This window comes from Hirundo rustica, chromosome 1, assembly GCF_015227805.2.
Source record: "Hirundo rustica isolate bHirRus1 chromosome 1, bHirRus1.pri.v3, whole genome shotgun sequence".
In the NCBI taxonomy this organism is placed as follows: Eukaryota; Metazoa; Chordata; class Aves; order Passeriformes; family Hirundinidae; genus Hirundo; species Hirundo rustica.
The window spans coordinates 7,204,779-7,232,249 of NC_053450.1; the positions used below are offsets into that span (position 1 = coordinate 7,204,779).

Sequence of the window (27,471 nt, forward strand, 5' to 3'; positions counted from 1 at the left end):
CCATCAGGTATCAGAGACAACCTGAGATCTGGCAGTCCTCTGGATGAAAGGCAGCCTGAACCATTCATTCCTTTCTTGACTGTCACCTGTGTCGTAGATGCAGGGCAAAAGCTGGAATGGAAACCTCACACGGAGGCTGGGTGATGCCTGGGCTGGCAGCAGGAGCACACAGTGCAGTTGGATCCAAATAGGTCAAGTACATGTATTAGGGACATAAATGATCACTCAGTTAAAGTGGTTGTCTCATGGCTTTGTAATTCTGGCTTGTAACACAATATATTAATTATCAAATGTATTATTTATATCGCTAAAATATATTACATTGTATCATTTATAGACTTCTTATAAACTTTCTGTGGCTGCCAAAATTATCATAGTGTGCACTGTAGATGAAAAACTTGGAAGTATTATTTTGTTCTTGCAAGGTTTGCAGGGGGTGCCAGGTCCAGACTATGCACAGATGCTAAAACACCTCTGAATTTAATTGTGGGTAGTTTGACACCTTTGTAGCACCATAAAGACTAAATGTAAATCCCAGGTTAATGAATTAGAAAATCCCTGTGGTGTCATTAAATCTTCCCCAAAGTGAACTCAGTCTGCCTGAAGAATAAATGTTTAATGCAGTGCTGTGTCAGATGGAGCCATCGATTGTGAGAGAAACGCTGTTGGTTTAACGAGGATCCCATCAGCTGAGCTCCAGTTAACAGCCCCACAGTGCCAGCAACTGCTTGGTATTGCTTCAGGGCAGGAATCCCAGCAAAGACAGTCAGACGTCCTCACATGGGCACAGAAACATTTTTCCTGGATTTTCCTAGAATTTTGGGATTATTGACAATATCATCAATATCATCATCGTTGTCATCTAATCTTCCTTGGTATTCAGAATTGTAATGCCATGAGATCCCCTGCAGTGCATTAATCACTTTCTTAATATCAGAAATTAATGTTCCTCGCAACACATTCTTTGAAGTCACGAACAGCTGTATTTATAGCCACATGCATTTCCCTACAGCTTTAACCAAGGAATAGGTTGGAGAGCATTTTTGAGCTGGATATTCACAGGTGGTGTAGCAAAACACTTGTGGTTGGGTTCCATTTTGTATTGGGATTGCATGGCCAGGTTTTGGTAGTGGGATTGGAGATGGGGCTACAGATGGCTGCCAGAAGCTGCCTCCATGTCCAGCATGGGCACCTGGCATCCAGACAGGCTCAACCCACTACACACCTTTAGTTCAGAGTATTCTACCTGAAATAATATATCCTATATCCTCACCTGTAATTATATACGGTTAAGACAAATGCAGATACAGGATTCACTTTTCAGTAGTTTTAGTTTGCATCTGTTTGTACTATTGCTATCGTTAATTAGTCACTTTGTACTTGAATTACATTAAAGTAGCTTTCTAACTGTCTTTGGTGAATTAGCAAGACTTTAGAAATAATCCATAGCCATCCTAACATCAAGCTAAAACCAAAAATAAGTGATTTTTTTTTTCCCTTTCTCTTACAAGGAGTAAAAGGAGTGCTTTGTATTTGGAGGGTGGTGGTGGTGTTTTTGTTTTATTTTGAATTTCAAAATATTTTGGTATCCCTTAATTACCAAAAGTTACACATTTTCTAGAAAAAGCTTTTGCAAAATGAAAAGTAGATTTCTTCATTTAAAATGTCAAAGATTGTTCTTTTTGAAAATTTCATAATAAAGCAAATTAAGATGAAAAATAGATTTAATTTTGACAAACTGATATGAAACAAGACAGAAATAAAAATAAATTGTGCTTGAGAAACTCCTTACCAGCTCCAATTCTAGACTTGTCCTATTATGAACCACTTAAAAAATTCTTCTAGGTGCAAACACACATAGGTGTCCTGGAAATCCCTTTGAAAACTCTTCTTTTCCAAGCAGAGGGTAGCAGAGCTTTGATCACAACCTACAAATCACGTAATGGCATGGGAAGGATGTGGAAATACAAGGGCAGTCTGTCCACCATGGACTTTGCTATCAAAGTTTGTCAACAGGAATCAAACAGCAATTTTTATGTGTCCAGTTGTCTGCTTGGATGTTCCTAAAGAAGTCTTTGAAGTTGAGCAATTCACAGAGATAGAGTGAATAAATTTTAGTGAGCAAGTGAATTTTAGTTTAGAATTTTCACCACAGAGTTATTCTTTTCATTGTCCCAGCTTTGGAGTCTTAGCAATGCAGCCCAAAAAATCCCATCCCAACCCCTGGTGAATATTGGCCCACCACAGAAAAGCTCTCATCCAGCAGGTTAAGCCTGTGTCTGTCCAGCATTGCAAACTACAGGATAAGGAAAGAAAACTGTATTTTTTAAGAACTTGTAACAATATATTTGCTATTTAAAACACCTATGTGTCTGTGGGAAAGGGGATTTGGAATATATAAAAGAAAATGAAGAACCACCAGGGAAGCAGAGGTGCCCTTTTCTGATTAATGGAGTGTGTGCAAAGAGGTAGGGCTCCTCCAGAATCACTTTCTAGAAAGACAGGGACTGTGGAAGACATTCTGATCAGCAGCTTATTTTTCCACTGTTGTTTTTCAACACATCCCTGGTTGACCTGGCAGACTCCGGCCTCTTGGCCGTAAATGCTACTGTTCACAACTTGGCTGGACAGTTCTGTCATTCCAGTGCTCCTATTTTGTCCTGAAAATATTTGAACTGAGGATTGAGCCAGAGGAATGGACCATAAACAGGTCAGCAGTGGAGCTGCACACTGAGTTTGAATTCATCAACTAATTCAGGCCTTTTCCCTGGCCTCTCCCAGTTTATCTCATGGTTGTTTCCTGGTACAAAGATGAGGCTGAATGCTCCCTTGGCACCATAATGACCTGGAAAACTTAAGACCAAGCTCCCACTGACAAGTTGTGGTTCCTTACCAGTGTGCTTTTCTTCACTGATCCTGGCATGACACCAAGCCTGGCTGCAGTAACAAAAGGCCATTATATGAACAGTGACTTACTCACATTGTAGTTCCCAGTGGAAATAAATTGATCGTGAGTTTATCTCCACGGTCCCAGACATTCATGTGTTTCTGAATGATAAGTGATACCCAGGTGAATGTCATCCTTGCAGAGCTGGTGCCACAAGTGGAGGGAGCTGGGCTCTCCCCACCCTCTCCCTTCACCCCACACCCAGTTTCACTCCTCTCTCAAGAAGTCAGGTGCTGTGTGAAGGGGTGGTGGTAGGGGACACGAACCACAGAATCATAGTGTGGCATTTCTAAGTCTGAAGAGATTTTAGCCTGCTAACAATGCTAACTGTTTCCCAAGGGAAAAGTTCTCAAGAAAGCTTCTTCTCAAAACAATCTTGGCAAAACAACCATCCTTTCTCAAAACAATCTTTCTCCAGGTGGTGTTTTGCTGTTTCTCTATTTTTCACCAATGGAATTAGAGAGGTGTTGCTCCTATTCACCAATTATGTTGTCTGTATTGGAGCACATTATAAAAGGTGGTAAGAATTAGACAATAAAGCTTTTCTATCCTCTTTGCTTTCTAAAATATTTGGAGTCTTTCATCTTTCTTTTGTGTCCTACAGCGACATCATAGAATTGGAGTTTGGGTCAGAAAGGACCCTTACAGGTCATCTAGTCCAACAGGGCCCCTCTGCCATGGGCAGGGACATCTTCAACTGGATCATTTTGCTCAGAGTCCCATCCAACCTGGTCTTCAACATTTTCAGGGATAGGCGTCTATCACCCTTCTGGGAAACCTGTTGCAGTGTTCTACCACTCGCACTGTGAAAAATTCTACTTTGTATCTAGTATAAATCTACCATCTTTTAGTTTAAAATCATTTTGCCTTTTCTTGTCACTACAGGCTCTACTAAAGAGTGTCTCCCAACCTTTCTTAGGCCCCCTTTAAGTTTTGGGAAACTGCTCTGAGGTTTCCCAGAGGCTTCTCTTTTCCTGGCTGAACAAACCCAGCTCTGAGGTCCTTCTCCTCAGATCTGCTCTCAATCTTTTCATCCTCTTGCCTGTATTGATACCTCAGGTTGCTGGTTTTGAACCTCATGAAGGAAATTTTGGAGCCAGATAATCTTTCACAACATTTGCAGTCCCATTCAAAGCAAAATTTCCCACTTGGCCTGAAGTCATGAGTACAGCGTGTAGCCCGTGGAGGACAGCACAATTAATCCTGGGTATTAACGCTGTGATTTCTCCAGCCTTTGCAGGAGTGAACTCTTGGAATGCAAGGGAGGAGGATGTGGTGGAGGAAGAAATGTCTTCAGCATGGTGGGAGGTGGCAGGGATGGCAGTTCTCCACACCCAAGGATAAGGGCAGACTTGTGACCTTTTCCAAGCCAGATCCTCCAGCCCTTTCTTCAAACACTCTGAGGGAGTTTTCTTTTCCAGACCACTCAGCAACAGGCTTGATTAAGTCTGTCAAGATAAATACTTATTTTGAGGCAACAGAATGAGAATTCCCCACCCAAGTTCCTCTTGTTCCCATACACATCTTGCACAAAAAGGTGCTTGTTTACCCTGATCACGCATGTAGGCAGGGCGGGCTGTGTCAGAGTACCAGGGAGATTCCCTGCTGACCTGGCCAGCCCCAGCCTGGTGCCACTGCTCACTGATGAGGCACAAGTGGGTAATGATTTTTTTTTCAGATCACTGGCACCTAAAATGCTTCACAGGTTACGCTCCATAAACCATCTCCAGTTTTACCTCTATTCGTTGTGATGGATGAAACACTGCCCAATAGCTGGCTTCACTTTAAAGAAGCACAGAGGAGCTGCTGCATTCTAATTTTTCTGAAGCTACTTTTTCTCATGGCTTAAATGTTCCTGGATGCTTTTGTTTTCCAGGCAGTGTTGATATGATTCGTTTGAGTTGTTCAGAGTGAAGACTTTAATAAATCTGAGAGCAATGTACCAACTACCTTGCCTGGTTTCAATGCTGCAATGCCACTTTACGGTGGCAATCAAACAGATTTATGCCTCTCATCATGGTCAGTGATGGGGCAGAAGAGTTACAGATCATTTTCTCCCTGATTAAATGGCAGGTGAGACTTGGGTCTGTCTGTGACCACACAGGACAGCAGCACACATGTCATCTCTGTGAGGATGCAATGATGGACAGGAAAACGGAGCCAGTGAGCTCTGAGAGACAAAACACAATCTGATCTTGATTAATCATAGAATGGTTTGTGTTGCGAGGAGGGGGGATTTGGAGATCATCTAGTTCCAACCCCCCTTCTGCTGTGGGCAGGGACACCTTCCACTAGACCAGGCTGCTCAGGACTCCAGTCAGACTGGCCTTGAACACTTCCAAAGATGAGGAATTGTATGAAATCCATAATGTAATTAAGGGATGAATGGATGGATGGATGGATGGATGGATGGATGGATGGATGGATGGATGGATGGATGGATGGATGGATGGAAGAAGGGAAAGGATGTGGCAGCTTGTGCTTTTCCAAAACTGTCATGTGGTGGCTTTTGGTACTCTGTAAGGGCAGGGCTCACCTTTGCCTGCCAGAGCATCGAACAGGCTGAAATGTCAGAGGCTGTGCTGGGGCACAGGCAGCACCCTGTCGTGTCTCCATGAGGCCTTCAGTGCTTGGTGAGACTGATCTGCTTGAGCTGAAGGACGTGGACCAGAGGTCTGACTGGGGTTCCCAACATCCTCTGGTTAAGATTCATACTCACTCCCTGTGCTCAGCTCTGACTGTCTGCCAGGCTGTCCTGTAATTCACATTCTGTCTCACGTAGCAAAAGCTCAGAGGTCTCTGGTGAGGTTCAGACCGGTGAAGTGTTTCTTTCTAAATGTCAGCCAGCTCCGGTCAGGGGAAGGTGGGCGGTGATGAGCCAGGGTAGGGCAGACAAGCCTGTGGTTTGGAGTGAAATAGTTCCCTCCATTGTTTCTCTCCAGGCCTAACACAGACCTGGGGTGTGAATTTATGTGTGTTTTTCCAGGGACATGCTTTTTGTTGCTCTAGAATGAGATCTTTCATGGCTGCTCTGGGCCTTTGTGGGTATAGTAAGGCAAGATTTAACCTCCCAGGCCAGGGTTTCGAGACCAAGGGTTGCTCGAATAGTTACTCACAAGAAGTGTGGACAGGAAAAAAGTCCTCAAATGACAGAAAGAATGCTTAGGGACACACTGTCTGTGCTGCCAAGCTTATAACAATATAGCTGTCAGTGGCTTAGCTGAGAAACTGCTTAATCTCTGTAGGTTTTACAGGGCAGGAATCTGAGCTGTGCTTCTGAAAATGGGCACTTGCAGTTCTGCTGCTGAGGTCTTTCTAGCACAGTACATTCTCTTGAAGTCAAAATTGTAGCAAAGTTTGAACTTACTCCTTCAAGTGTAGAGTTTCCAGCGGTAAAATACTGTGAGATGTCCAAGGCCACCACCAGTGTGAGCTGCAGCAGCTCACACTATCCTTTCCCAGATTCCAACAGGGCAGGTGGATACGTGTTTTGAGTCTAAAGGATTTGGGGACCTTTGAGCTGTTCAAGCCCTGCATGGAACAATGGCAATGCCTCTGTGCCAGGATGCTGCTGTTCCCTGATGCCTTCGTGCTCTTCTGCCTGACGTGCTGTGTCTGGAACATGCTGGCAACTTCAAACTAGAGAGTGCGTTTCACACCAGGGTTTTAATGTGAGTTACAGACCAGAAAAACTGGATCCTGAACCATCAGCATCCAACACAAGTTAACAAAGATCTCCTCAACGTGGTGCTGGTACTGTTAGGGAAATTAATCCATGAACACCAGAGGTTTATGTCCAAAAAGGAGACAGAGAAGTCCTTTTACTTTATTTGAATAAAGGGAGAGGCCATGGGGCATTTCCCCTGGGGTCTCTCAGATTTTCAGAGGACACAGCCTCCTTTTTATCCTGATTTCCCTCTCTCTTTCCCCATTGGCTGAGCTACTTGAGAGGTACAGACTTCCCAAAATGCCTAAGACCTCAGATTCCCCTTTTAATGTATAACCCCCATAATTTTTAATTCTTATGGGGTTTATGGGTTTTCCCCATTATTGCTTTCATTTTCCAATATTCAGTTTCATTTACAAACAAAGCTATGGTTTGTTTGTAAAGGCAAGTATATTTTCCTTCATCAATCAGTAGAATCCTTCCTATTGTTTCTCTTATCTCTCAGTGCTAGTTTTATCTACCAGCAAACCCAGGGCCTGTTTATAAAGACAAATCTTGTCATTCCTGTCAGTAGGAAACACTTCTTTGCTAGGAAAGCAGGCATCAAAAAAGGGCCAAACATCAATGTACCGGGACATTTACTGTGTGGGGGGATGAGTAGTAGTAGTATGGTGATTTTTTTCTCAATGTTTTTCCTTATTATTTTCTTCACGCATTTTGTCTTAGGCTCATCCATTAAAAGAAATAATAATAATAATAATAATAATAATAATAATAATAATAATAATAAAATAACCATTGTTTGGTTAATATTGTGTGGCTGATCACACAGATCTTGTGTAATAACCAAATGCCCTTCCCCTGCACCCCGTGTAAGTGTCCCATGCCCAAGGCAGCAACATATCTGAGTCCCAAAGGCAGAGTTGACTCACCTGGGTGAGTTTCATGCCTGGGGCTGAGGCTGTGCAGGGCCAGCCCTGGGAGGGATGCAGGGAAGGGTGTCCCTTCTTTTGTGTCAGGTTCCCACCTGCCCTTGTGCCCCCGGGCTCCTGGGATGGTTTTGGGAGCAGCTCCAGCAGGGCATTATTTAGGTTCTCCTTTTCTTTCTGTGCTCCTTTGTGGCTGTGCAGATGAGCTTTTGTCAGAGAACCTGACAAGCGCAGTGAGAATGGATTGCTTTTGTAAGTGGATTTAAAAAAAAAAAAAAAAAAAAGTTTCCTTAAGGTGTTATGAATTGCTTTATGTTAGTCCACTGAACCGATGGGTTTTTATCTTTGTTAACTACCAAACTGGCAGGGGACAGGGACACTTTTCAGATGTAAGTTTACAATACAAATAAAATCTACCTTGGAGGAGAAAAAAGGAAAAAAAATAAAAGAAAAAAAGGGGGGGAAAAAAGCACTTTTTGTTCTTTCTTTCTAAAACGTGAGAAGACGATGACAATCACAATTGACTGATCCTGGTATCTTTTACAACATAAAATGTAGACAGTAAATTAAGCTTGACTCTTATTTATGACCATTTGTTCACCCTGGTCCCACCTCTACACTCAGGACAGTTTGGAAGAATTTGTCTCTTCTTCTGAACCCATCTCTCTGGTCTTCCTGGGACATGACCCTTTGCATTTTCCCTGCACTGCACATCACTGGGTATTATCAGCATAAATAAACTGTCCCAAGGTGCACAAAGCTGCCTTTGAAAGAGGGGAGAGTGGGAAGGTAGCAGGCAAAATCCAGACCAGAAATAAGACCTTAAGCACCCAATCACTTAAGGTAGCTTAACCTGCGGCTTGCATGGGCTGAGCCGGGATCTCTGCACACGGGCACAGCTGCAGGCATGCAGTATTAACCTTTGCTTATCTCTCAGGGGACTGTAGCTGGGAGAGGGCTGGGCACTAAATCTCCCTGCCTTAAGTCCCCAGAAATTGTTTCTGTGTCTGAGGCCAAAATAGCCTGTTCACAGATGTGCTGATGCCGAGGTTGTGCCAGGGATGGTGATAAGGACTGCGGCTGGTCTCATGCTCCTTACTTGTAACGGCTTAATTTAACTATCGTAAGTAGTATCCAGGAGTGAAACATTCCCAACAGCTGGGGCTGGCATCCCTGCATGGTTTCCCACACCAGTCCCCGACCTTCCATTTCCCAGCACCTTGCTGAATCCTATGGAAACACTTTTGCAAAGGTTGATGCATCTTGTGTGAGCAGAGGGAGGGAGACAGACACAGGGATAGTCTGACGTGGTACAAGATGCTGTGAAGAATAAAAGTAGTGATGTCTGCTTTTGGGTTGGATCTTCCAGGTGTTTTAAGAAAGCCAAAAAAAAAAAAAAAAAAAAAAATCCTAGCCACACTGAACTCAAAAAAGGGTTTTACGTTCATTTCAGTTGTCCTTTTCCTTAGGCCCCAAATCAAGTATATAGTCCCTGGAGACTTTCTGTGTAAGTAGTAAGAATTAAAATCGAGTATCCAATGTTCACATCTACAAAGGAAAAGGGCCTTAGGAACTCTTCCCATCACATGCTAAGAAAGACACAATGATTAGGAATTTGAAGACATTGTAGGCCACTGTGTAGACAATGGTTTGGGTTTGGGTTTTTTTCCTCCCCAAATTATAAATATAAATTTAATCTTGGCTGAGTTACAATAAATAAATGAAAAAATCATTATGGTGAAATGGATGCTTGTTTTGGAGGCCAGAACTGTTTTATCAACAGTACTCCATTTTATAGCCTTTTCCAAGAAAAGCTGGATAATCCTGCTCCTTTCCTCTTACAAATATAACAGAAGAGCAGGAGCTGTGTTTACAAACACTGCCTTGGCCCAGTGCTGACAGCAGTGGGGGGCTGACCCGCCAGCATTACAGCTCTTGAATTATCCACTCCATAAATGGAAAATCAGTTTGCTTCTGGGATTCGGCGTGGTTTTGGGGTTATTAGAGGCTGTGTTTTTGTTTAAACTCACAGCTATATCCAGGCTAGGAAAGCAAAAGTGTTTGGGGCCGCGCTGCAGCACAGAGAACACCTGGTGTGGATGGGGCTGTGCACTGGGGCTGTTCTCCTGAGCTCCTTTTCTGACTCTCCAAGGCACAGTGGCAGCATCCTCATCACATCTCTGAGGCTGGGATTCCTGAATTTTACCCGGGGATACTTCAGAAGATTTCTGGTTAGTGTAAAAACTTCCCTCTGCAACATTAAAGTGAATGCAGGATGGTTCCGTGATTTACTGGTGCAAGGACCTCAAGCAGATGGGGTTAATAAAGCCCTTTGTTATCCAGCCTGACTCACATGTCAGCCCTCGAGCTCCTATAAATGCATGTGGAGGGGCCAGACTTAAAATAAATCTCCAGGCATTTGGCAAACAGCAGCTAATTGAAGGGCACATGCTGCCCATCACATGCTGAGGAGGAGAAACCTGGGGCAAAGGCTTAAAACCGAGGTCTGAGGCTCCTGTTTTCGGAATTAGCTGTGTGGGACTCTGTAAATATTTACACACCACCTCTAAAATCCAAGCTGTTTCCAAGTTGCTGTGTCAAACCCCTTGGAAAAGCGATTTGGCCTGGGGCAGCTCCTTGCAGATTCCCAGGAGAGGAGCCAGCAGGAAAGCTGGGGATGCTGCAGCTGCACTTCCCTCCTGTCTGCATAAACAGCACCCTTGGGTGATGCAGTGAGGGGGGTCCTGCATCAATGCTGTGCAGAGAATGGGTTAAAATTGTGAGGTTTCATGGTAATTGTAGCTTTGCTGGCTCTTTGCTGGTCTGAAGCCTGCAGCTGAGCAGTGAATGAGACTTCTCTCACTGGGCTTTCAATTGTTCATAAATTGCATATAATCTGGCATGGTTGCTTCTCTGATTTTTTTCCTACCTTAAAAAAAAAAAAAAAAAACAACAAAACAAAGAGTGTTATTTAAGCAATGGCACTTTGAAACTTTTTGTAAACATCTGAAGTTTTATAAACAATGTGTTTTTCTTCCCACAAAACAATGCCTGTCCCAGAATGGCATTCCCACAAAACACTGTGGGATGAAGAGATTCATTTTATGACTTCTAAAAACTTGTTTAAATCACTGCTGCCGGGCAGGGAACACCAGGAGCGGAAGGGAGAGCAGCTCTGGGTCCCTCTGTACCATCAAAGCAGCTCCGTGCCTCTCTGCCTAGGTTGGAGTCAAGCTGCTATCATCTGCCTTTCCTTTACAGAAAAAAGAGCAATTTTCCATGTGAAACAAAGGCCATTTATACTTTGATTTCCCCTGTTTGTCCCAGGACATATGAGCTGGTTTTGCTTGGCTTTCTCTAATCACAAATCCAACCCCAGTCCTTAAGAAATTAAGCTGGCTGGGGAAAGAAAGAGAAAAACACTGATTCATCTTCCTCCCTACCCTGCTCCTCCCTCCTTTGCCGGGTGCTGGCTGTTCAGCTGCTCTGAGTTAGGGATACTTTGCTGCTGCCTATCTTGTGCCTGTCAAGGTCAGTCTGAAGGAGGGAGGTGAGTCATTGTCATTCAAATAGCTACAAACTGTAATTCAAATAAGGCCAGAGCAGAAGGCTGATTCAATACAAAGAGACTCAGTGTCCACAGGCCTATGCTCTGCCCTTTCCAAAATTTCACCCTCATACTTCTCAGTGAGCGGATACCAGGCAGAGGAGCAGAGCTTGAAGCCAGGGCTGCTGTTCGGAGGGCTCTGACCTGATCAGAAGTCCTGGGATGGGGAGGGAAAAGCAGAGAAATTAGGTTGGGAGGAATAAAAAAAAAACAAAAACAAAACAAAAAACTCTCTCTCTCTCTCTTTTTTTTTTTTTTTTTTTTTTTTGTCTGTGTGTGTCTAGGTTGCAAACTTCTCTCCATGGCTTAAATGGACATCAGAGCGTGTCTCTCTGATGGAATGTACAACCCCAGATGATCTGATCCTTCAAGAACAAAATTCCAAGAAAAAGAATACAAAGAATACAATTCTTTCTACGATTCTCTTGTTTTAATGAATGGCTTGCTCTCACTCACAAAACCTGAGTTTTCATTTCTGTGCACAGAAAGACAAGGGTCTATCTTCTGTAAGCCCTCATCAGAAGAGGTTAGCAACAGGGCACAGTGAGGTGGAAAGAACTTTGAAGCACTATGAGAAGATAAAAGGAAGTACCCAGCTTGTCTTTTTTTAAGCCCATTTGGGGAAGATGAAGCTTCTCCCTTATGGCTGGAAGTAGTGGAGTCAATCTTTTCAGCCTAAGCCCGGGGTGGTGACTGGCAGGAACCTGCTGCAGCCTTTCCCTTTCACCTTCCTTGGACCCTGCGTTGTTCTCGGCCAGCGGTGGGACAGAACCCGAGGGGCAAAGATGGTTGTGGTAAGGAGGAGGAATGTGAAAATGGTCACCTTCATCTTTTTGCTCATCACGGCGACGTCGTTTCTGCTGAACTACACGCACCAGGTGACCACGACCACCTGGGACCCCAGGCATCTCGTCGTGCAGTTTTCAGAGCACGTCCAAAAGTTCTTCAAGCACCCCAGGAGACCTTGCAGTTGTCGCACGTGCATTTCGGAGCTGGGACATTCCCTCTGGTTTGATCAGAGATTTAACTCAACTATGCAACCTTTCCTGACCTCACAGAATGCCTTGATCCCAGAGGACAGCTACAGGTGGTGGCTGGTAAGTGGGGGGTGTGGATAAAGCCTGGACTTTGAGTGTCAGGCTTCCAGGGATGCCAAGCACATAGAAGGAGATGTTTTCTGCTCAAAGCATTTGCTGTCTCAGCTGACAAGGCTGAGGTGGAAGAAGTGGGTGTTTGTGCTGCTGTTTAGCTCGGGGGGCGGGGCTTGGATGGCACATTCACTTGCTCCAAGCTAGAGAAGTCCCTGACAGAGGTAGATGGTAGATGCAGAATTTACTAGTGTCAATACTGTCATATTCTCTCTTCTCTTCCAAAGACCAGGCTTCGTAACCCCTCTGTTTCTGCTTCAGATGGGCTTTTTGCCATTCATCAAGGCGGATAATCAAACTAATTGTGAAGTGTGTAATTCCCCTGGGGCTCTCCCTACCATAAGATATATAAATAATTAGCAGGATTGAATGAGAAATTATTAATTCCATGCATATGAGAACATTCTTTGCTGTGGCTGATGGTGTAAAATAGATCTGGGAAGCTCATGGGTGGCTGTGGGTCACTGGGAAGGAACAGCCCCAGGTGTATCCTTGAGCAGGGTGGTCCAGTTACCCCTTGAAGCCTGATCTAAACTCCATGAAAGCGAGCAGATGCCTTGTTCACAAAGCACAGAAGGGAAAAAGATGCATCCTGTTGTTTTGCCTAACAAAAGCCCCTTTTATGTTCACTTGAAACAAGACATCATTTGTTTGATTTACTCATGGCTGCACTGCTGAGGTGCTGAAGTGCAGGTTCTGCTGCAACAACCCCAGTGAAATCACAGTTTTATTGCACTTGTTTTCACCCTCTTCCAACAAAATAGTCCTCTGTGCCTTTCTCTGAACACACAACAGCCTGCAGCTTGGTGTCTTGCAGCAAGCACAGCCCTTGTTGTTGAATTCTGGGCTTTCAGGCCTTCTCTGGCACCGAGGGGGCCTCTCCAACAAGCATCCACTACTGCAGAGGAGACATTTGGGTTTTGGAGGGGACATCAACAGCTGTGGGAAAGAGGCTATGGGATCTCTTGGGCTTATCACTTCTCACTCCACTGACTGTTGCATTTAGTGTTAAAAAATAAATGCCTGCTGAACTCTGCCATTTTTAATTGTTGTGTAAATTATATCATTGTTTTATGATCTCATCCTGTTGCCAGTTCCCTGGGAGAAGAGACCAACCTCCACCTGGCCACAACCTCCTTTCAGGTGCTTGTAGAGAGTGACAAGGTCACTCCTGAACCTCCTTTCCTCTGGGCTGAACACCCCCAGCTCCCTCAGCCTCAGTCACCTCATAGGGACTGTGCTCCAGACCCTTCACCAGCTCTGTTGCCTCCTCTGGACTTGCTCCAGCACCTCAATGTCCTTCTTGAAGTGAGGGGCTCAGAACTGGACACAGCACTCGAGGTGTGGCCTCACCAGTATGTCAAAAATTCATCTCAACCTGAAGCAGATTATTTCAGAGAAGGTTTGTTTCTTTTTCAGCAAAATGAAAAAAACAGGTTTTCAGAACAGCCAAAAGTCTCCCCATCCCAAATGAAAGCTGTTCATTAATTTTCAGGGCTGTCTAACCATGTTTTAGTGTTTTCATTCTTGTTTTTTTTAATTCAGTTCAAGTTCAAAGGAAATACACCGCTTCAATACAAAATCAAAGTGACTTTTTTTTCAGATGGTAAAAATAAATCTTCTAAGGTTCCTAGACTTTTTCAATCTTAAACCAGGATGTGTGAAATATTTTGATGTCCTGCATAACTGCATTGTGTATTGGAAGTTTTTACTTATGAAAGTCTTTGCCCTAATGTGTAGTAGATGGAGAAAGTGCCCTGACTCCTCTGAAAGATGGTTTTGGGTATACCCCAGGCATGATGTGGCCTCACCTCCTCATTGCGACTGATTCCTTATGTACGTGTTGCTTTGGGTAAGCTTTTCCAAGACGGTGTCATTCCTCCAGTAAATAATTCCCAGGTGCATCCTGAGGGCAACTCCCTTTTTGCTGTTCATTTTTAGGATCATCTTCAAAGCAACTCTGAGATTTCAGCCAGTCCTTAAGAAAACATTGCTCATGGCCATGTTTCTCTCTTGTGTGCTTTGCCAACTCAGTAATTTGTGACTTTTTTGCTATATTTGTTCATAAAAAGGAGGTATGAGGAAACCTGAGATCACTTGAACTTCTGTTCCAGGGTGGGGGAATGTCTGTGTGTTCACTCTCAGGAGCCGATTTCAGACAGTGTGGCAGTTTTGTTGAGCTGTAACTGAGGCTCTGAGATGCACTGGAGCTCTGTATCACACAGCTGTGACATCCCTGTCATGGGGAGACCCATGTGATGTGCTGCCCTAAAAGCAGGCAGAGCCCTGGTATGCCTACCAAACCCAGTCTGCCCTCCCTCCCCCTTAACCCTGTTGCTGTAGATGTAAGTGCTATTCATCCAAATAGTCCTGCAGCATTAGTACCCAGTACTAATCAGTGAGGACTGATTTCAGAGATTAATGACCAGTATTGGAGACAAAGGCACATTTGGGACCAAAGAATGGGGTGGTTTTCCTTGCTTCCAGGGCTGCCAGGTTTTATTTGGAGAATATTTGGAGCTCCCACGGTTTATTTGGAGCTCCCACGGTTTATTTGGAGAAAATATAGTTGGAACACTTTCAGTCAGGTAGGATATGACCTTTAGACGGAAATATTCCTGCTTGCTCTGAATAAAACTGTTTGTATATACTGGATTTAGTGCTACCACCTGTGCAGGTGGGAAGGAGCAGGGAGGGAAGTGGGTTCCACCATCCCTGCAGTGGCTCCTCTTGCTGCATGAGCCAGGGCTGCGCCAGAGAAAGCCCTTGAAAATGTACCTGGCTGTTTCTTTGTTCATGGGAACAAGGGGGATGTTGTCAGGACTGCTCCCTGCTTCTCATTTGCTAAAATACACACAGCTGATAAACTGTCCCTTCATTATTTTAGTCAGGTAGCAAATAATGGCCCAAATTCTCCTCCCGCGTACACCCCTGCAGCTGCTCTGTACTTTTTGTGACTTAAAGATGAGTTGGAATCCTCTACTCTCAGGGAGGATCTGGCATTAATACCACTTCAGGCTGTGAACATTTTGTTAGAAAATCCTTCCTTCCTCCCTTTTCTCCGTCTCATCCTTCCTGTCTCTTGCCTCCTCCCTCTCTCTTTCTCCTCTGCCTTCCCTCATCTTATGCTCAGAGACTGTGAGAGTGTTTTTACAAGGTGGCACCTGGTGTTACATGATACATTCCTTTCTGTTTACATTTTCTTTCCCACCTCCCTGAGCCAGTTCACCTGCAAGTTTTCCATTGTTTTACCATGACACAAATGCTGTGGATGTTCTCACAGCAAATTTAGTAACCCGTATATAAAGAAACATGGCAAGAATGTTACATCCTGTAACAAAGCACAGCATTTATTTATAGTTTTCTTGTTTTGTTCTAAGAGATGGATGAATTGTTCTTGGTGGCCAGAAAGTATAAAAAATAGGAGATCAGAACCTGCTGTTCTAAACCCAAATGTTGAAGTTGACGGATTGAAGTTGTGATAAGTAAATTTAGGCTCAGAATTTCCTGGCAATATTCTCTGCAGCACATTGTTTATAAACTATTATGTTATAAAAACTTTTATTTCAAGTCTTACGATATTTGAGGGTTTTGCCTTTTCTCTGGAAAAAAGCTCAGATCTTGGGGCAGTGTTACTAGCATATCTAAAAGAAAATATTAGTTTAAACTCATCATGTTTGTAGGAAAAATGTAATATATGGCTTAAAAATTTGCTTTCAGCCGGTGAACAAAAGGGCATCCCCATCCAGCACATGTGCTGGGGAAGCTGGGGCAGCTGCATTGATTTCTAAGGCAGCAGCAGAGCTGCTTGGCACCTGAGTCATGCATTTTGAATGCTCTCTGAGGAAAATGTGTCCAAATACTTTGATCGCCAGAAGTTTCCTTTGAAACTGGGATGCTGTCTGTGAAAGCGATTTAGAGGGCTTCACTTTGAAGGTAGCATGTAGCTACCAGATCACTGCAGAAGGTGGTACCATATCCCAAATCCAGGCCAGGCCCCAGGCTCTGCTCCCAGTGCCTGCCACATGACCAGTCCCACCTGCAGTTGAGCTGCTTGGTTGTAAGTGTGACATTTAGACCAGATTTGGACATATGGGAAGAACCTGACCCTGGGCCACCTCTTCCCCTCACTGGTAGCCCCTACGTTAGTCCAGCTGGGCTGGAGCTGCTCCTCCTGTGGTAAGAACCGATGGGTGTGAAGGTGATCCAAGCTCACAGGTCTCTCTCAGCATGAGGGTCAGAGTAGTGTACAGGTGACCCATAACAACCATGGAAGTAAGAAATTCTACAGCTCAGCATATTATTGTGTGCTATTTACAAAATATGTATGCACTTATATATTTATATTTGAGAATGTAATTTTTTTTACTACACAGATCATTAAACAAAGCCCAAACTCTTGACAGCTCCTCTATTCTTCCCCTTCACCTCTTAAATGCATGGTAATTGAAGGACATTAAATATAACAAGAATAAAGCCATATTTTCCAAACCAAAGAGGCATTTTTAAAATTGATGATTTCTTTTAAATCTCTCCGCGAGTCTGTAGAACAGAGATTACCTGGATTTGCCCCACCAGACTGTTGCTAGGATTAATCTTGTAGCTGGCAAGTGTTGCATGAGTGTTAATGCCTCCAAACAGCAGCAGTGAGGCAATTAGTAGCTGTGCAAAAGAGATCCTCATGGAGCTTTATTTGCTCTTTATCTTTTAAAAACAGTTTAAAAATTTTAGAAAAGCCACAAACCCTAGTATTGCTGCCCCAGCTTCCTCCCCCCAGGCTGCCTGGCCTGGCTGTGTGTTGGCAGGGCTGCCTCACCAGTGCTGGCTGCTGCCAGGCCCACAGCTGTACCAGTCTGTCCACCACAAGGGTTCTGCCTTGGTCCATGTTCTATCTGCATCTACATCATACCAATGATTTCAGGCTAATCTAGTCTACCTGCTAATAATTCGGGAATTTGAAGTTGTGCTTAATACACAGCCAAACTCGGCCATGGGTGCAGGATGCACACCAGGAGAGCTTTCCTTTGAGGTTCTCCTGACTCCTCTGAGGCCCCAAGATAAGAAGGACATGGATGTCTTGGAGCAAGGCCAGAGGAGGCCATGAAGATAGCTGGAACACCTTTCTTTTAAAGACAGAATGAGAGAATTTGGGTTGTTGAACCTGAGGAAGAGAAGGCTCTGGGGAACTTTATTGCCAGCATTCAGTATCTAAAGAGGCTACAAGAGACTGGACAGAGACTTGTCACAAGGGCATGTACAGATAGGACAAAGGGGAATGGCTTTAACCTGGAAGAGATTTAAGATTAGATATTAGGAAGAAATTCTTTCCTATGAGGGTGGTGAGGCACTGGCACAAGTTGCCCAGAGAAGTGGATGCCCCATCCCTGGAAGTGTTCAAGGCCAGGTTGGATGGGGCTTGGAGCAACCTGGTCTAGTGGGACCTGTCCCTGCCCATGGCAGGGGTGTTGGAACGAGCTGATCTTTAAGATCTCTTCCAACCCAAATCATTTTGTGATTCCATGACCCACCTCTCCAAGCCATTAGCTCTGAGCAGCCTTGGCTGAATTCACACCCTCCCTTTGCAACCCCTTAGCTAAGTTTTGGGTATTGCTGCTTGGTAGTGCTGTCAATGTGATGGTATTGGAGAGCCCAGTGAAGCCTTCTGAGAAGTTTAAAAAAGCAGCAGATCCCTTGTCATCCTTAGTGGGGGCGTGCACAGTCATGAGCAGGGAACAACAGGCTCTTCCTTGGAGAGCCATTCATGGGTAAAGAAAGGGAGTGCATGAACTTTGAGGGTTCTTTTTTCTTGCCTTTTTTTTTTTTTTTTTTTGGCTGTGTCCTTCCACGCCTGGCAGGCGCTGGCCTGGCTGGCTCAGATCTGCACAGTGGCCAAAGCGTTTTGGTCGGGGTTGCAAGCAGGCGAGCAACCTCTTCCTGTGGGTCTCGGCTCCTCACCAGCGGCTGGCCTTGATTGAGTCGTGACTGCGGCGGTGGACAAAAGGTCAACTCTCTGCTAGGCAGGTTTAATGATGGTTTATTAAAGTCAGAGTGGCAGGAGCTCCGCCACTCTTCAAACTGCCCAGAGAGAGCCCCTTCGAATTTCTCTCCCTGAACTTATAAATGGGGGAGGATTTAGGGGTGGTAACAACAGGTCAGCAAATCAGGGAATACGGGGGGATAACAGGGGGTGTCCACTTTTAAACATCGGACCACTCACAAGGGGGGAAAAGGGGATTTCCCAGGCACCAGCCTATCACTCGACGCCTCTCCTGGGACTTTCCCAAGCCCAGGGAGGGGTCCCGAGGTGACAGACAGGACGCACCAGAGCCGGGGGGAGCGGGGATTGACAAGGATAGGTGGGGGGGTGGGATGATTGACATAAAACAACTTGCTATACAGCAAACTCACAGGGGAGAAAACGTTACAGAAAATGTGGGCACAGTGGAATGAACCATAAAATAAAGCTTCTTATAAAACTTACAAAATTACTTAAGAACTTGATAAAACAATTCTTGCACCGCCACATTTTTTCTTGCTTACTTTTTACAATAAAAAGATGCAAAACCGGCTAGTTCACTTCTGTATGCGAAACGGGGAGTTTCTAAGACACGGAGATGATTTAGGAAACTTCTGAATCTGAACACCCAAATATAGTTTTTAACAACCTAAGGTGGAGAGTTGACTCTCAAATGACGCACAAATGTTTTATGGAGGGAAGCTGGACAGTTTAGTGATCCAGTGATATTTTATATGTGGATACAAATGGGTTAAGATGCTTTATGATCTTGGACAAAAAGTTGAACTGCTTCTTTAGACACACATATTACTTTCACAGACGTCTGAGAAAAGCAGCCACTTCACTCAGGACACATGGGTGAAGTATTTCAGTGCAGTTAAGGCCACTTGAAGCAGCTAGATGCATGCACATATCCCTGTCACACATCTCCACCTTGGAGGGAGGATGCTGTCCTAGCAGAGCCTGCTGTGGCTCTGCCTGGCACAGCATAGACAGACTTTCACTCTGTGCTTTTGTTGATTTATGGAAAAGCCCAGACTGGTGGGAGCATGCTAAGGAGAGAGGGAAAAAAAAAGAAAAGAAAAGAAAAGAAAAGAAAAAAAAAAAAAAAAAAAAAAAAAAAAAAAAGAAAAAAGAAAAAAAAAAAAAAAAGAGACAATACTCAGGGGAAAAAATAGGACAAAAATTTGGTGTGGGAAAGTGAACTATAATCAGCTTGTAACTGTAATGCTATTAAAAAGGTCTTTTTGCAATAAGCCAAGCAAACATTGTGCAATAAGGAACTGGCTGCATGTTAAGTCTGAATATTACAAGCTGAACATGCCTCAGAGTTAACCAGCTTTGTTGCTTCCTCTTCTATGTTTTGCTGAAACGTCAAAGACTAACCAGTGTTGATAGAAGGTTAGGCCTGAAACATATAGTTCAATCAGATAATCACTAGGAAATCAAAATAGAGCACTTAAAATGAGTTAAGGACAGATGTCTTTGTATGGATGTTCAGCGCACAGTGCAATAAAGTCATCACCCTGTTTGAGGTCCCTGAGAGAATTTCTAGCACTAGTAATGGTCTTTCCTGTGGAAGTTGTGTACAAGAGAGGGATTGTAGGACAATGGTGTCCTGCTTTCAGGTTGATGTTGGTTCCCATGTTTCAGCTTAGTTGCAGTATAGTTACTCTAGACAGAAGCATTAAAGAATGGCAAATACCTGAACTCTGTAAATGGAGGTGCCTATCCAGGATGTTTCTTACTATTTTAATGCAGCAAAAATGCATCAATAGTCCTGATCTTTCCCTTTTCTGATGCTGTAAATCTGGGTGAAAAGAAAATTTAACTTAGAAAGGGCACCCAGGTATTTGCAATTTTCAGAAAATTGCCTTCCTGTTCTGAATTTTTTCAGGCAAAATCAGTTCAAGAATAACTTTTCATTTTCATTTCTTAAAGACAGTTAAGAGTCAGCTCATCTTTACAGAGGGAAAGAGTATATATGGGTGTATGCCAATGTGTGTTCAAAAAACTCAAAATAAGTTCCTTTTTCAAAAAAGATTGTATTTTACTACATTATACACCTGTTCTGCACTCTCAGACATCCTTGAAATCTCAAATTATTTTGAAGGCTGAAGGTCTTCTGACATTGTTTTTTCTCATATTCAGAATAAGATGAGGTTGGATTTCATTCATTAAGAACACACAAGAGTTTAGATAAGTGGCCATGTGTTTGTTGCACCACACACAAATTCAGAAGATGACCTTTTTTATTTATATAATTGAGCTTTGCACTGAATGGTGAAATACATGTTCATAATTAGAGTGCTTGTCTGGTCATCCTAATTACTTTGCATCCTAATCACCTTGTGCAGTCCATATACAAGTATATAGATTAACAAGGATTAGTGAGAAGAGTAAGTCCGTGTATGCATTTGTCTTCTTTGTTTCAAGTTCTCAATGTCATCTTCTAGTTCTGAGCTCCAGAGACCTGTTGTTCATTTCAGTGCAAATAAGGTCCTCTAAAATCACAGAGTTTAAACAAAAATTACAGTGCTGCACCTGTTTGTGTTTGTATGTGAGAGGGAGATAGCAGGACAAATTAACAGTTCCTGGTGCAGTCAAGGGAAACACATTGGAAACTAAAGCCAAATTAACCCAGGCCATTCCTGGGAGTCATGGGAAAAGGTGTTTCTCTTCTCTCCCTCCCTCTCTTTTCATGCCCTGGGCTGTCAGAGCAAGACAGAGCCTTTTTGGCCCATTTTGTGCTGGAGCCATTCTCCTTTTGTGAGCTTGGAAGCAAATGGCACCACAAGGGTGGGCGATGCTGTTTGTGAGCATGCCAGCACTCCCAGCCTCTTCAGTAAATCTCAGAGAGCTGAGCCCCAGAAAGGGAGTGTCTGACCATCACCTGCCCTGCACCATGCCTGCACTTTCCCAATCCAGCCATTGTTTCCACCATGCACCACAGAGCTGCAACAGAACAGTTTCCATCCATGGCAACAGACACAATGAAGGTCCGGGTGGTTTTCTTCATCCCGGAGATTTTTTTTTTTACATGGTTATACATATTCAGCCCACAGGGTTAACTCTAGTAGAGTTTCTTATTGCATGAGCAGGTAGTTCCTCCACAGTTCACTTCCCATTTCTCTCTCCCACTCCTGGCATATGCCAAAATTTGTGGCAGGGATATCAGCCACTTCTGTCTTCCATCAACTCCCCTGAGACTTTTCCATCATTTGTAGGAGAGTTGAAAGAAATCTTACACATATCGTAACAGAAGATACCTGACCCAGGGCAGGTTTAGGCTTATAAAACACCAGAGGAACATGTATTCTGCTAAGGCCAGCCTTGGGGAAAATGCTTGATCTGTCATGGCTAGATAGAAACTGAGGAAGTGTGGGGATCTGATGAGAACGAGGAGAAAAAGAAAGCCAAGTTTAAAAGGTTAAGGGGTTTTCTGTTGTATTTCCCCTCGAGAATAGATGACTGCCGATGTCAAAAGTAAAAGAGTCTGCTCTCTTTCACCGGGTGGGATATTACAGCTTTTATTCTTGAGTCCTGCCCTGCTTGGCTGGAGCCCTTCCCGATGGCTCACCGCTGCCGGAGAGAGCTCGCCAGTCCCTTGTCGGGGCTTTTTCCCCAGGGGGCAGGGCCCAGAGGCAGGGACAAGACACCACCCAACCAGGGAGAAGTGGCAGTGGAAGAGGTTAGGTTACAGATGAGTAAGGAAAAACCACATGATACAGATTACAAATCCGATAAAACACAATATAAACCAAATTAATGCATTACAACAGTTTTCCACTTGATTTTTTTCACACTTTGGCTCCCTGTTGTACTGCAGAAGGCAGTATCTGTGTGTAGATGCTGGAATGCTCTTTGAGGAGACATTTCAAGCCATCTCCAGCTCACAGAAAAGCTGCCTGTGTTGGTGACCTGGAGTGATTTTTCTCCCTAACAGAAACTGCAAGGAGAGAAAGCCCCGAGGAGTTTGAACGCCACGCTGACGGAGCTGTTTGGGGTCATCCCCGGGGACGGGGATCCGCTGCAGGAGCGCGGTTCCTACACCTGCAGGCGCTGCGCCGTCGTGGGCAACTCCGGCAACCTCCGGCAGTCTCAGTACGGCCAGGATATTGACTCCCATGACTTCGTGCTCAGGTGAGTGGAAACCACCTCAGCTACAGATGCCTTTGTCGTCTGAAATTCACTGGTATTTGGCAGGGACAAGTAAGTAAACAAGGTTTTAGGTTCTGTCTAGTGAAACCTGGTACTTAAGTCAAGTCTAAGCTTCAGGGGCATAAACTGTGTGTGTGTTGGAGATACGACCTCATGTTTTAGCTTGGACAAAAAAAATTTAATAGATATTGATACTGTAGCTTGTTCTGCACAATCCATAATTGACTGTGTTAAAAAATATAGGAGAAAAAAGATTTGCACTTGTGAGTAAAAGTTATTTCTGCAGCCAGTACTCACTAGTGATCTTTTAGACATTCAACTGACTGTATTAGATTTGACTTTCTTTCACTAGTTCATTTTTGGAAACCTTAAGCAGTGGTAAGGTGAGGAAGCCAAAGACACTTTTCAGTGGACAGAAGTCACCTGTTTGGCTACAGGTGACTTGTAAAGGATGTCATTGCCTCTCCCTTTCGAGGCAACAAGATCGGCTACTGTGGTCCACTGACAGGCAAACAGGAACTAGATAAGCAGAGCTTATCACCCAGAGGGCAGCCAAAATATCTGGCCTAAGTTCATCTCCAACGTGTCATCTGCCTTTCGCACCGCAGCTGCCAGCACAGTACAATTTGGAGAGCAATAAAGGGCAGGAAGGGAGAGACTGCTCTTGAAATGCCTCATGTGGGATTATTCTCTCAGAAGCAACAAAAGCTTTAGGAGGAAGCTGTGCACTGAAGTCAAGAATAAATTAACAGAAGATCAATACTGAACTGTTAAGGCACCTTGGCTTCTGATGTGGATTGAACACAGAATAGAGTCTTCAGGTGACATCTAGATCTTCACAAGTCATATCAGGAGTTGCTTCCTTCAGTTTCATGTCTTGCTCCCTGCCAAAACTACCTCTCCAAAGGCAGAGGCATCAACTTGGCCTTCAGATCCATGAAGGGAAAGGGAGAGTTCTCAACATTATTCCTACAGGTTGTAAATGTGGGACAGTTGTAAATGTGGGACAGCTGTAAATGTGGGAAGCTGTGGTGTTTTTATGCTTGACTCTGTCCTTCCATATGGGGACAGCCCTGTTACTGTGTGGACTTTCTTTTATTGCCTGTTCTATGTTTCCAGACTCATGCAGAAAAGATTTTGCTAGACTCAAAAGCTGGTAGTAATAACTAAAGAGTAACACAGCCAGGTGGATGTTTCTGTTCTGAGACCTTGCCCATCCCATAGCCTGCCATCCCTGGAAAGGGCAAAACTCTGACACTTAGTGAACCTTTCAGTCTCAGAATTTATATTTCAGCAATTTTAAGCCAGATCTGAAAGGATTGTACAAGGTTTTAGGATTCACCGTGGGAATTTGTACAGAGAAGGTGACCCCTCTGTGTGTCAAACAAAATCTCTGGTGACCTGAGATTCACTTCCACGTGCTCTGGCAATACAGCCAAGTGCAGGGGAGAGCCAAGGAGTCTCAGGGGGCACCTTTCCTTCCAAACAACGTGTTCCAGCCCACTTCTATTTGTCCAACTATGTACTTTTCATGACAGAAGGAAGTTCCTGCTTGGTCCTTCCTGCTGAGACTGGGTGTGAACGCTGCCTTCAGCCATGTGGCACCACCAACCCCACCACAGGTGGTAAGAAAGGTACATAGACCCAAGGGCAGATTGTAAGATGATCGACATGTGACCCTTGTCTTTGTCTTGATAGAAAGAAACACCCATATTTTATACCTTTGACTGACTAATCTCAAGGTAAAACACAGGAAGTCCTGTGCTTTTCCAGTATTTCTACACAGTATGGTGTGGCAGGAAAGACAATAATGGGGAACTCAATAACATCCACAAGGCTGGCAGGATATTCTAACTACACTAATAACTCCCTTGAAGGGAGTTAGAAGAAACTTAAGTAATTCACCTGAGGGAGAACTGCAATAGCACAGCCTGGCATAGACTTGATAAACAGATTTTACCTCTCCTGTTATCATTAACCAGGGCAGCATGTTGTCTGGCAATGTATGATGCTTCTCATTACCTCTTCAGATACATCCTTCCTGGTCCTCCTTGTGCTTCTGCCAGGAGCTGAGCTAATGTTATTGCAGGAAAAAAACCATATTTTACTCAGAGACAGCTGAGAGGTTTCTCCATGGTTTTTCACAGTACCATGGATTCATGCAAGTTGCTTCAGGGATTTCTAATGTGCACTGTGCTGCACCACAGAAATATGCAAATCTCTGCAACTGAGGAGCTCAAGCATCAGGGAGAGAATTGCTGATGTGCTCTTACCTTGGCTTTCAGAGGTGAACACAAGCATAGAGGCATTTATGTAGTCCTGAGTTCAGAAATCCCCTCTCCGTTCCCTGTATGGGCCACTCACTTAAGAGTTGGACTCGATGATCCTTGTGGATCCCTTCCAACTCAGAATATCCTCTGATTCTGTCAATCTGTGATACATCCAGCACAAGGCAGGGTAGCCATGTTAGTCAACATGTCTTAACTGAGCCCTGGAGGCCCTGGGCAGGTCTCCATGCACTGACCCCAGCATTACCTAAGGCACCCCATGTGTGTGCAGGGACCCTGAGTAACTGTGGACATTGGAGTACATACTACAAAGTAAGGTTTGAGTAAGTGAAGGGGCAGCAGCAGGTCCTGTATTTGTCACTGTCTGTGTCTATTTGGCACTGACTTTGGTGTCTTTATGTGGGAGAACCATAAGGAATATTTGCTGTTTCTCATCACACATAGCATAGTTTATTACCTTGACCCTAGACATTGAAATACACCTGCATAAGGGGGAAATGGAACTGCAGGAAGTCAAGCTGATGTACTTCAGGGCAATGTTTTTTTCACCAGCTGGAGGGTGCAGCTTTAGGATGAAGGGAGATGCGTCCTCATGGATCACCACTCTTTTGATGACTGTAAAGAGAACACAGGGGTGTGCTCAGAGATACACCTGCTCGGTAGACACTCCTGTTCAGTCCAAGGAATGCCGCACTAAAGCTGAGTTTTCATTTACTGTTCAGCCACATGGGTTATGATCATTCCAGCTTGACTGAGGACCCCTACACTCTGTCAGGGCTGTCTGAAGACCCTGCATATAGCACTCCCCTTACCCATGGGAGCATGTTCCTGCACCTCAAGCAAATGACTTGGTGAAAATTCACATGTACTTGTACTTACCTAATTCCTCTTCCCTCTCAATTCTTATTTTCGGGCTGCAGAATGAACCGTGCCCCCACTGCAGGCTATGAATCAGATGTTGGGAGCAAGACCACTCACCACTTTGTTTATCCTGAGAGCTACAAAGAGCTGGCAGCAAATGTGAGCATGATCCTCATCCCCTTCAAAACCCTGGACCTGCGCTGGGTTGTCACCGCTCTCACCACAGGCACCATCAACTTGTGAGTAAGGGCAGGCACAAGGGGTGGGAGCACCATACTCATGTTGATGTAGGAGATGATAGCTTACATGGGGAAAAGTCCTTCTTCTGATAAGGCCTAGGGTGCTTAACAGACCCTCTCAAATCAGAGTTCAGCCCTAAACACTTGATTTCTAGGAAAAGCTTAACATTATGATGCAGTTGTTGAGGCAAAAATTAAGTTCTTTGCATCCCAAGCAGCCTCAGAGAAGTAGAGGTTGTCTCCTGTTGCAGCAGCCCTCTTGTTAGAGGGTAGAAATGAGCCAAGACACAGACTTCTTGTTTATCACATCATGGAAAGGGTCCTGGTTTGTTCCTCTTTACAGCTCAGCCATCCTGATTCCAATTACTGGCTGACTCTCACTGACATACAGCTCCGGCTGTAGGTTTCCCTTGAAGCCTCTGGCTACTGGTTATTTCCCATTGAACTATGACTGCAGGTATCAGTTTGCTGACACTGAATGCAGGCTTTTACCTGGCTAGTCTGTGGCTACAGGTTCCAACAACAGGCTCTAGCTGTAGACCCAGACTGACGTCACAGCAGTGATTCTCCCTCCTCAGCATCCTTCCTCTTCTTCATGATCTCCCATTCATGATGATTTTCCACTCAATAGCTAGACTACGCCCTTTTATCACACTTATCTTTATTGGATATAGCTGTGACTCATTAGGGGTGAGGCTGAATTGGGTAATTAAGCTTTTACTTACCAGGGGCAAGGTCACCTGTATTCCCTTCTCCTACAGTCTCCTACTAGATACATTTGTGGCAGCCCCAGAATTAGAAATGTGATCAAAATGCATGTTTTTTCTGGAAGCCTGCTAGCAGATTCTCTTCCTTCCTGTAAGCTGGCTTTTCCTATTCCAGAGAATGAAAGAGGTGACATTTGTACTGTGTGTGAGGTTATCTGCTGGATGTGAAACCACAGCCTTGTGGGGTTGCTCGGTGACAATCTGCTACATATAGACAGCAAGAGCAGATCAGATTGCTTTACTCTGGGGAGAAATATTTCAAGACATTTCAACTTTTTTCCCAGTTTCAAAGTCTCAGAAGATTTAAACTTGGAAAAGTGTGTCTTGAGTCTGTTGACTGGGCATAAGACCCACTTTGCAATTTTAAGTAAAACACTTTGATGGAAAAGCAAACAAAGTTTTATTTCTTCTCTTCATTTTCTTTTCTCTCTTCATAGAGACATGTTAGATTATTTTAATTTCTTATTAAGATTCCCTTAACTTACAAATCTGTGTTAGCTTCCTTTTACCTTTTCTATCAGCAGCATTTACTGCATATAGTCATAAACTGGCTTGAAAAAAATCCACCTTTAAGACACCCTCATAATTTGGAAAAATCAATACACTTAGAAAAGTGTACCACTCACTACAAGAAAGTCATTGAGGTGCTCAACCTTGTCCAGAGAAGGATCATGGAACTGGGGAAGGGTCTGCAGCACAAATGTGATGAGGAGTAACTGAGGGAGCTGGGGATGTTCAGCCTGGAGAAAAGGAGGCTCAGGAGGGACCTTACCAGTCTCTACAACTCCTGAAAAGAGGCTGTAGCCAGGTGGGGATTGGTCTCTTCTCTCAAGTAACAAGA

The 27,471-nt window shown here is 44.2% G+C and overlaps 1 protein-coding gene across 3 annotated transcripts in view; it reads left to right on the plus strand.

Annotated features, from left to right (window-relative positions):
• ST3GAL1 (ST3 beta-galactoside alpha-2,3-sialyltransferase 1) overlaps positions 1–27,471 on the plus strand; it is a 74,301-nt gene that overhangs the window by 38,622 nt on the left and 8,208 nt on the right. For 2 of the 3 annotated variants that reach the window (XM_040082151.2, XM_040082161.2), the window contains 3 exons: positions 11,435–12,247; positions 22,261–22,457; positions 25,684–25,863. In XM_040082151.2, the coding sequence (XP_039938085.1) occupies positions 11,936–12,247; positions 22,261–22,457; positions 25,684–25,863 (689 nt within the window). In that variant the 5' untranslated portion in view covers positions 11,435–11,935. Of the gene's footprint in view, positions 1–11,143; positions 11,231–11,434; positions 12,248–22,260; positions 22,458–25,683; positions 25,864–27,471 lie in introns of those variants that run through there. The other variant, XM_040082171.2, reaches the window with a different exon arrangement.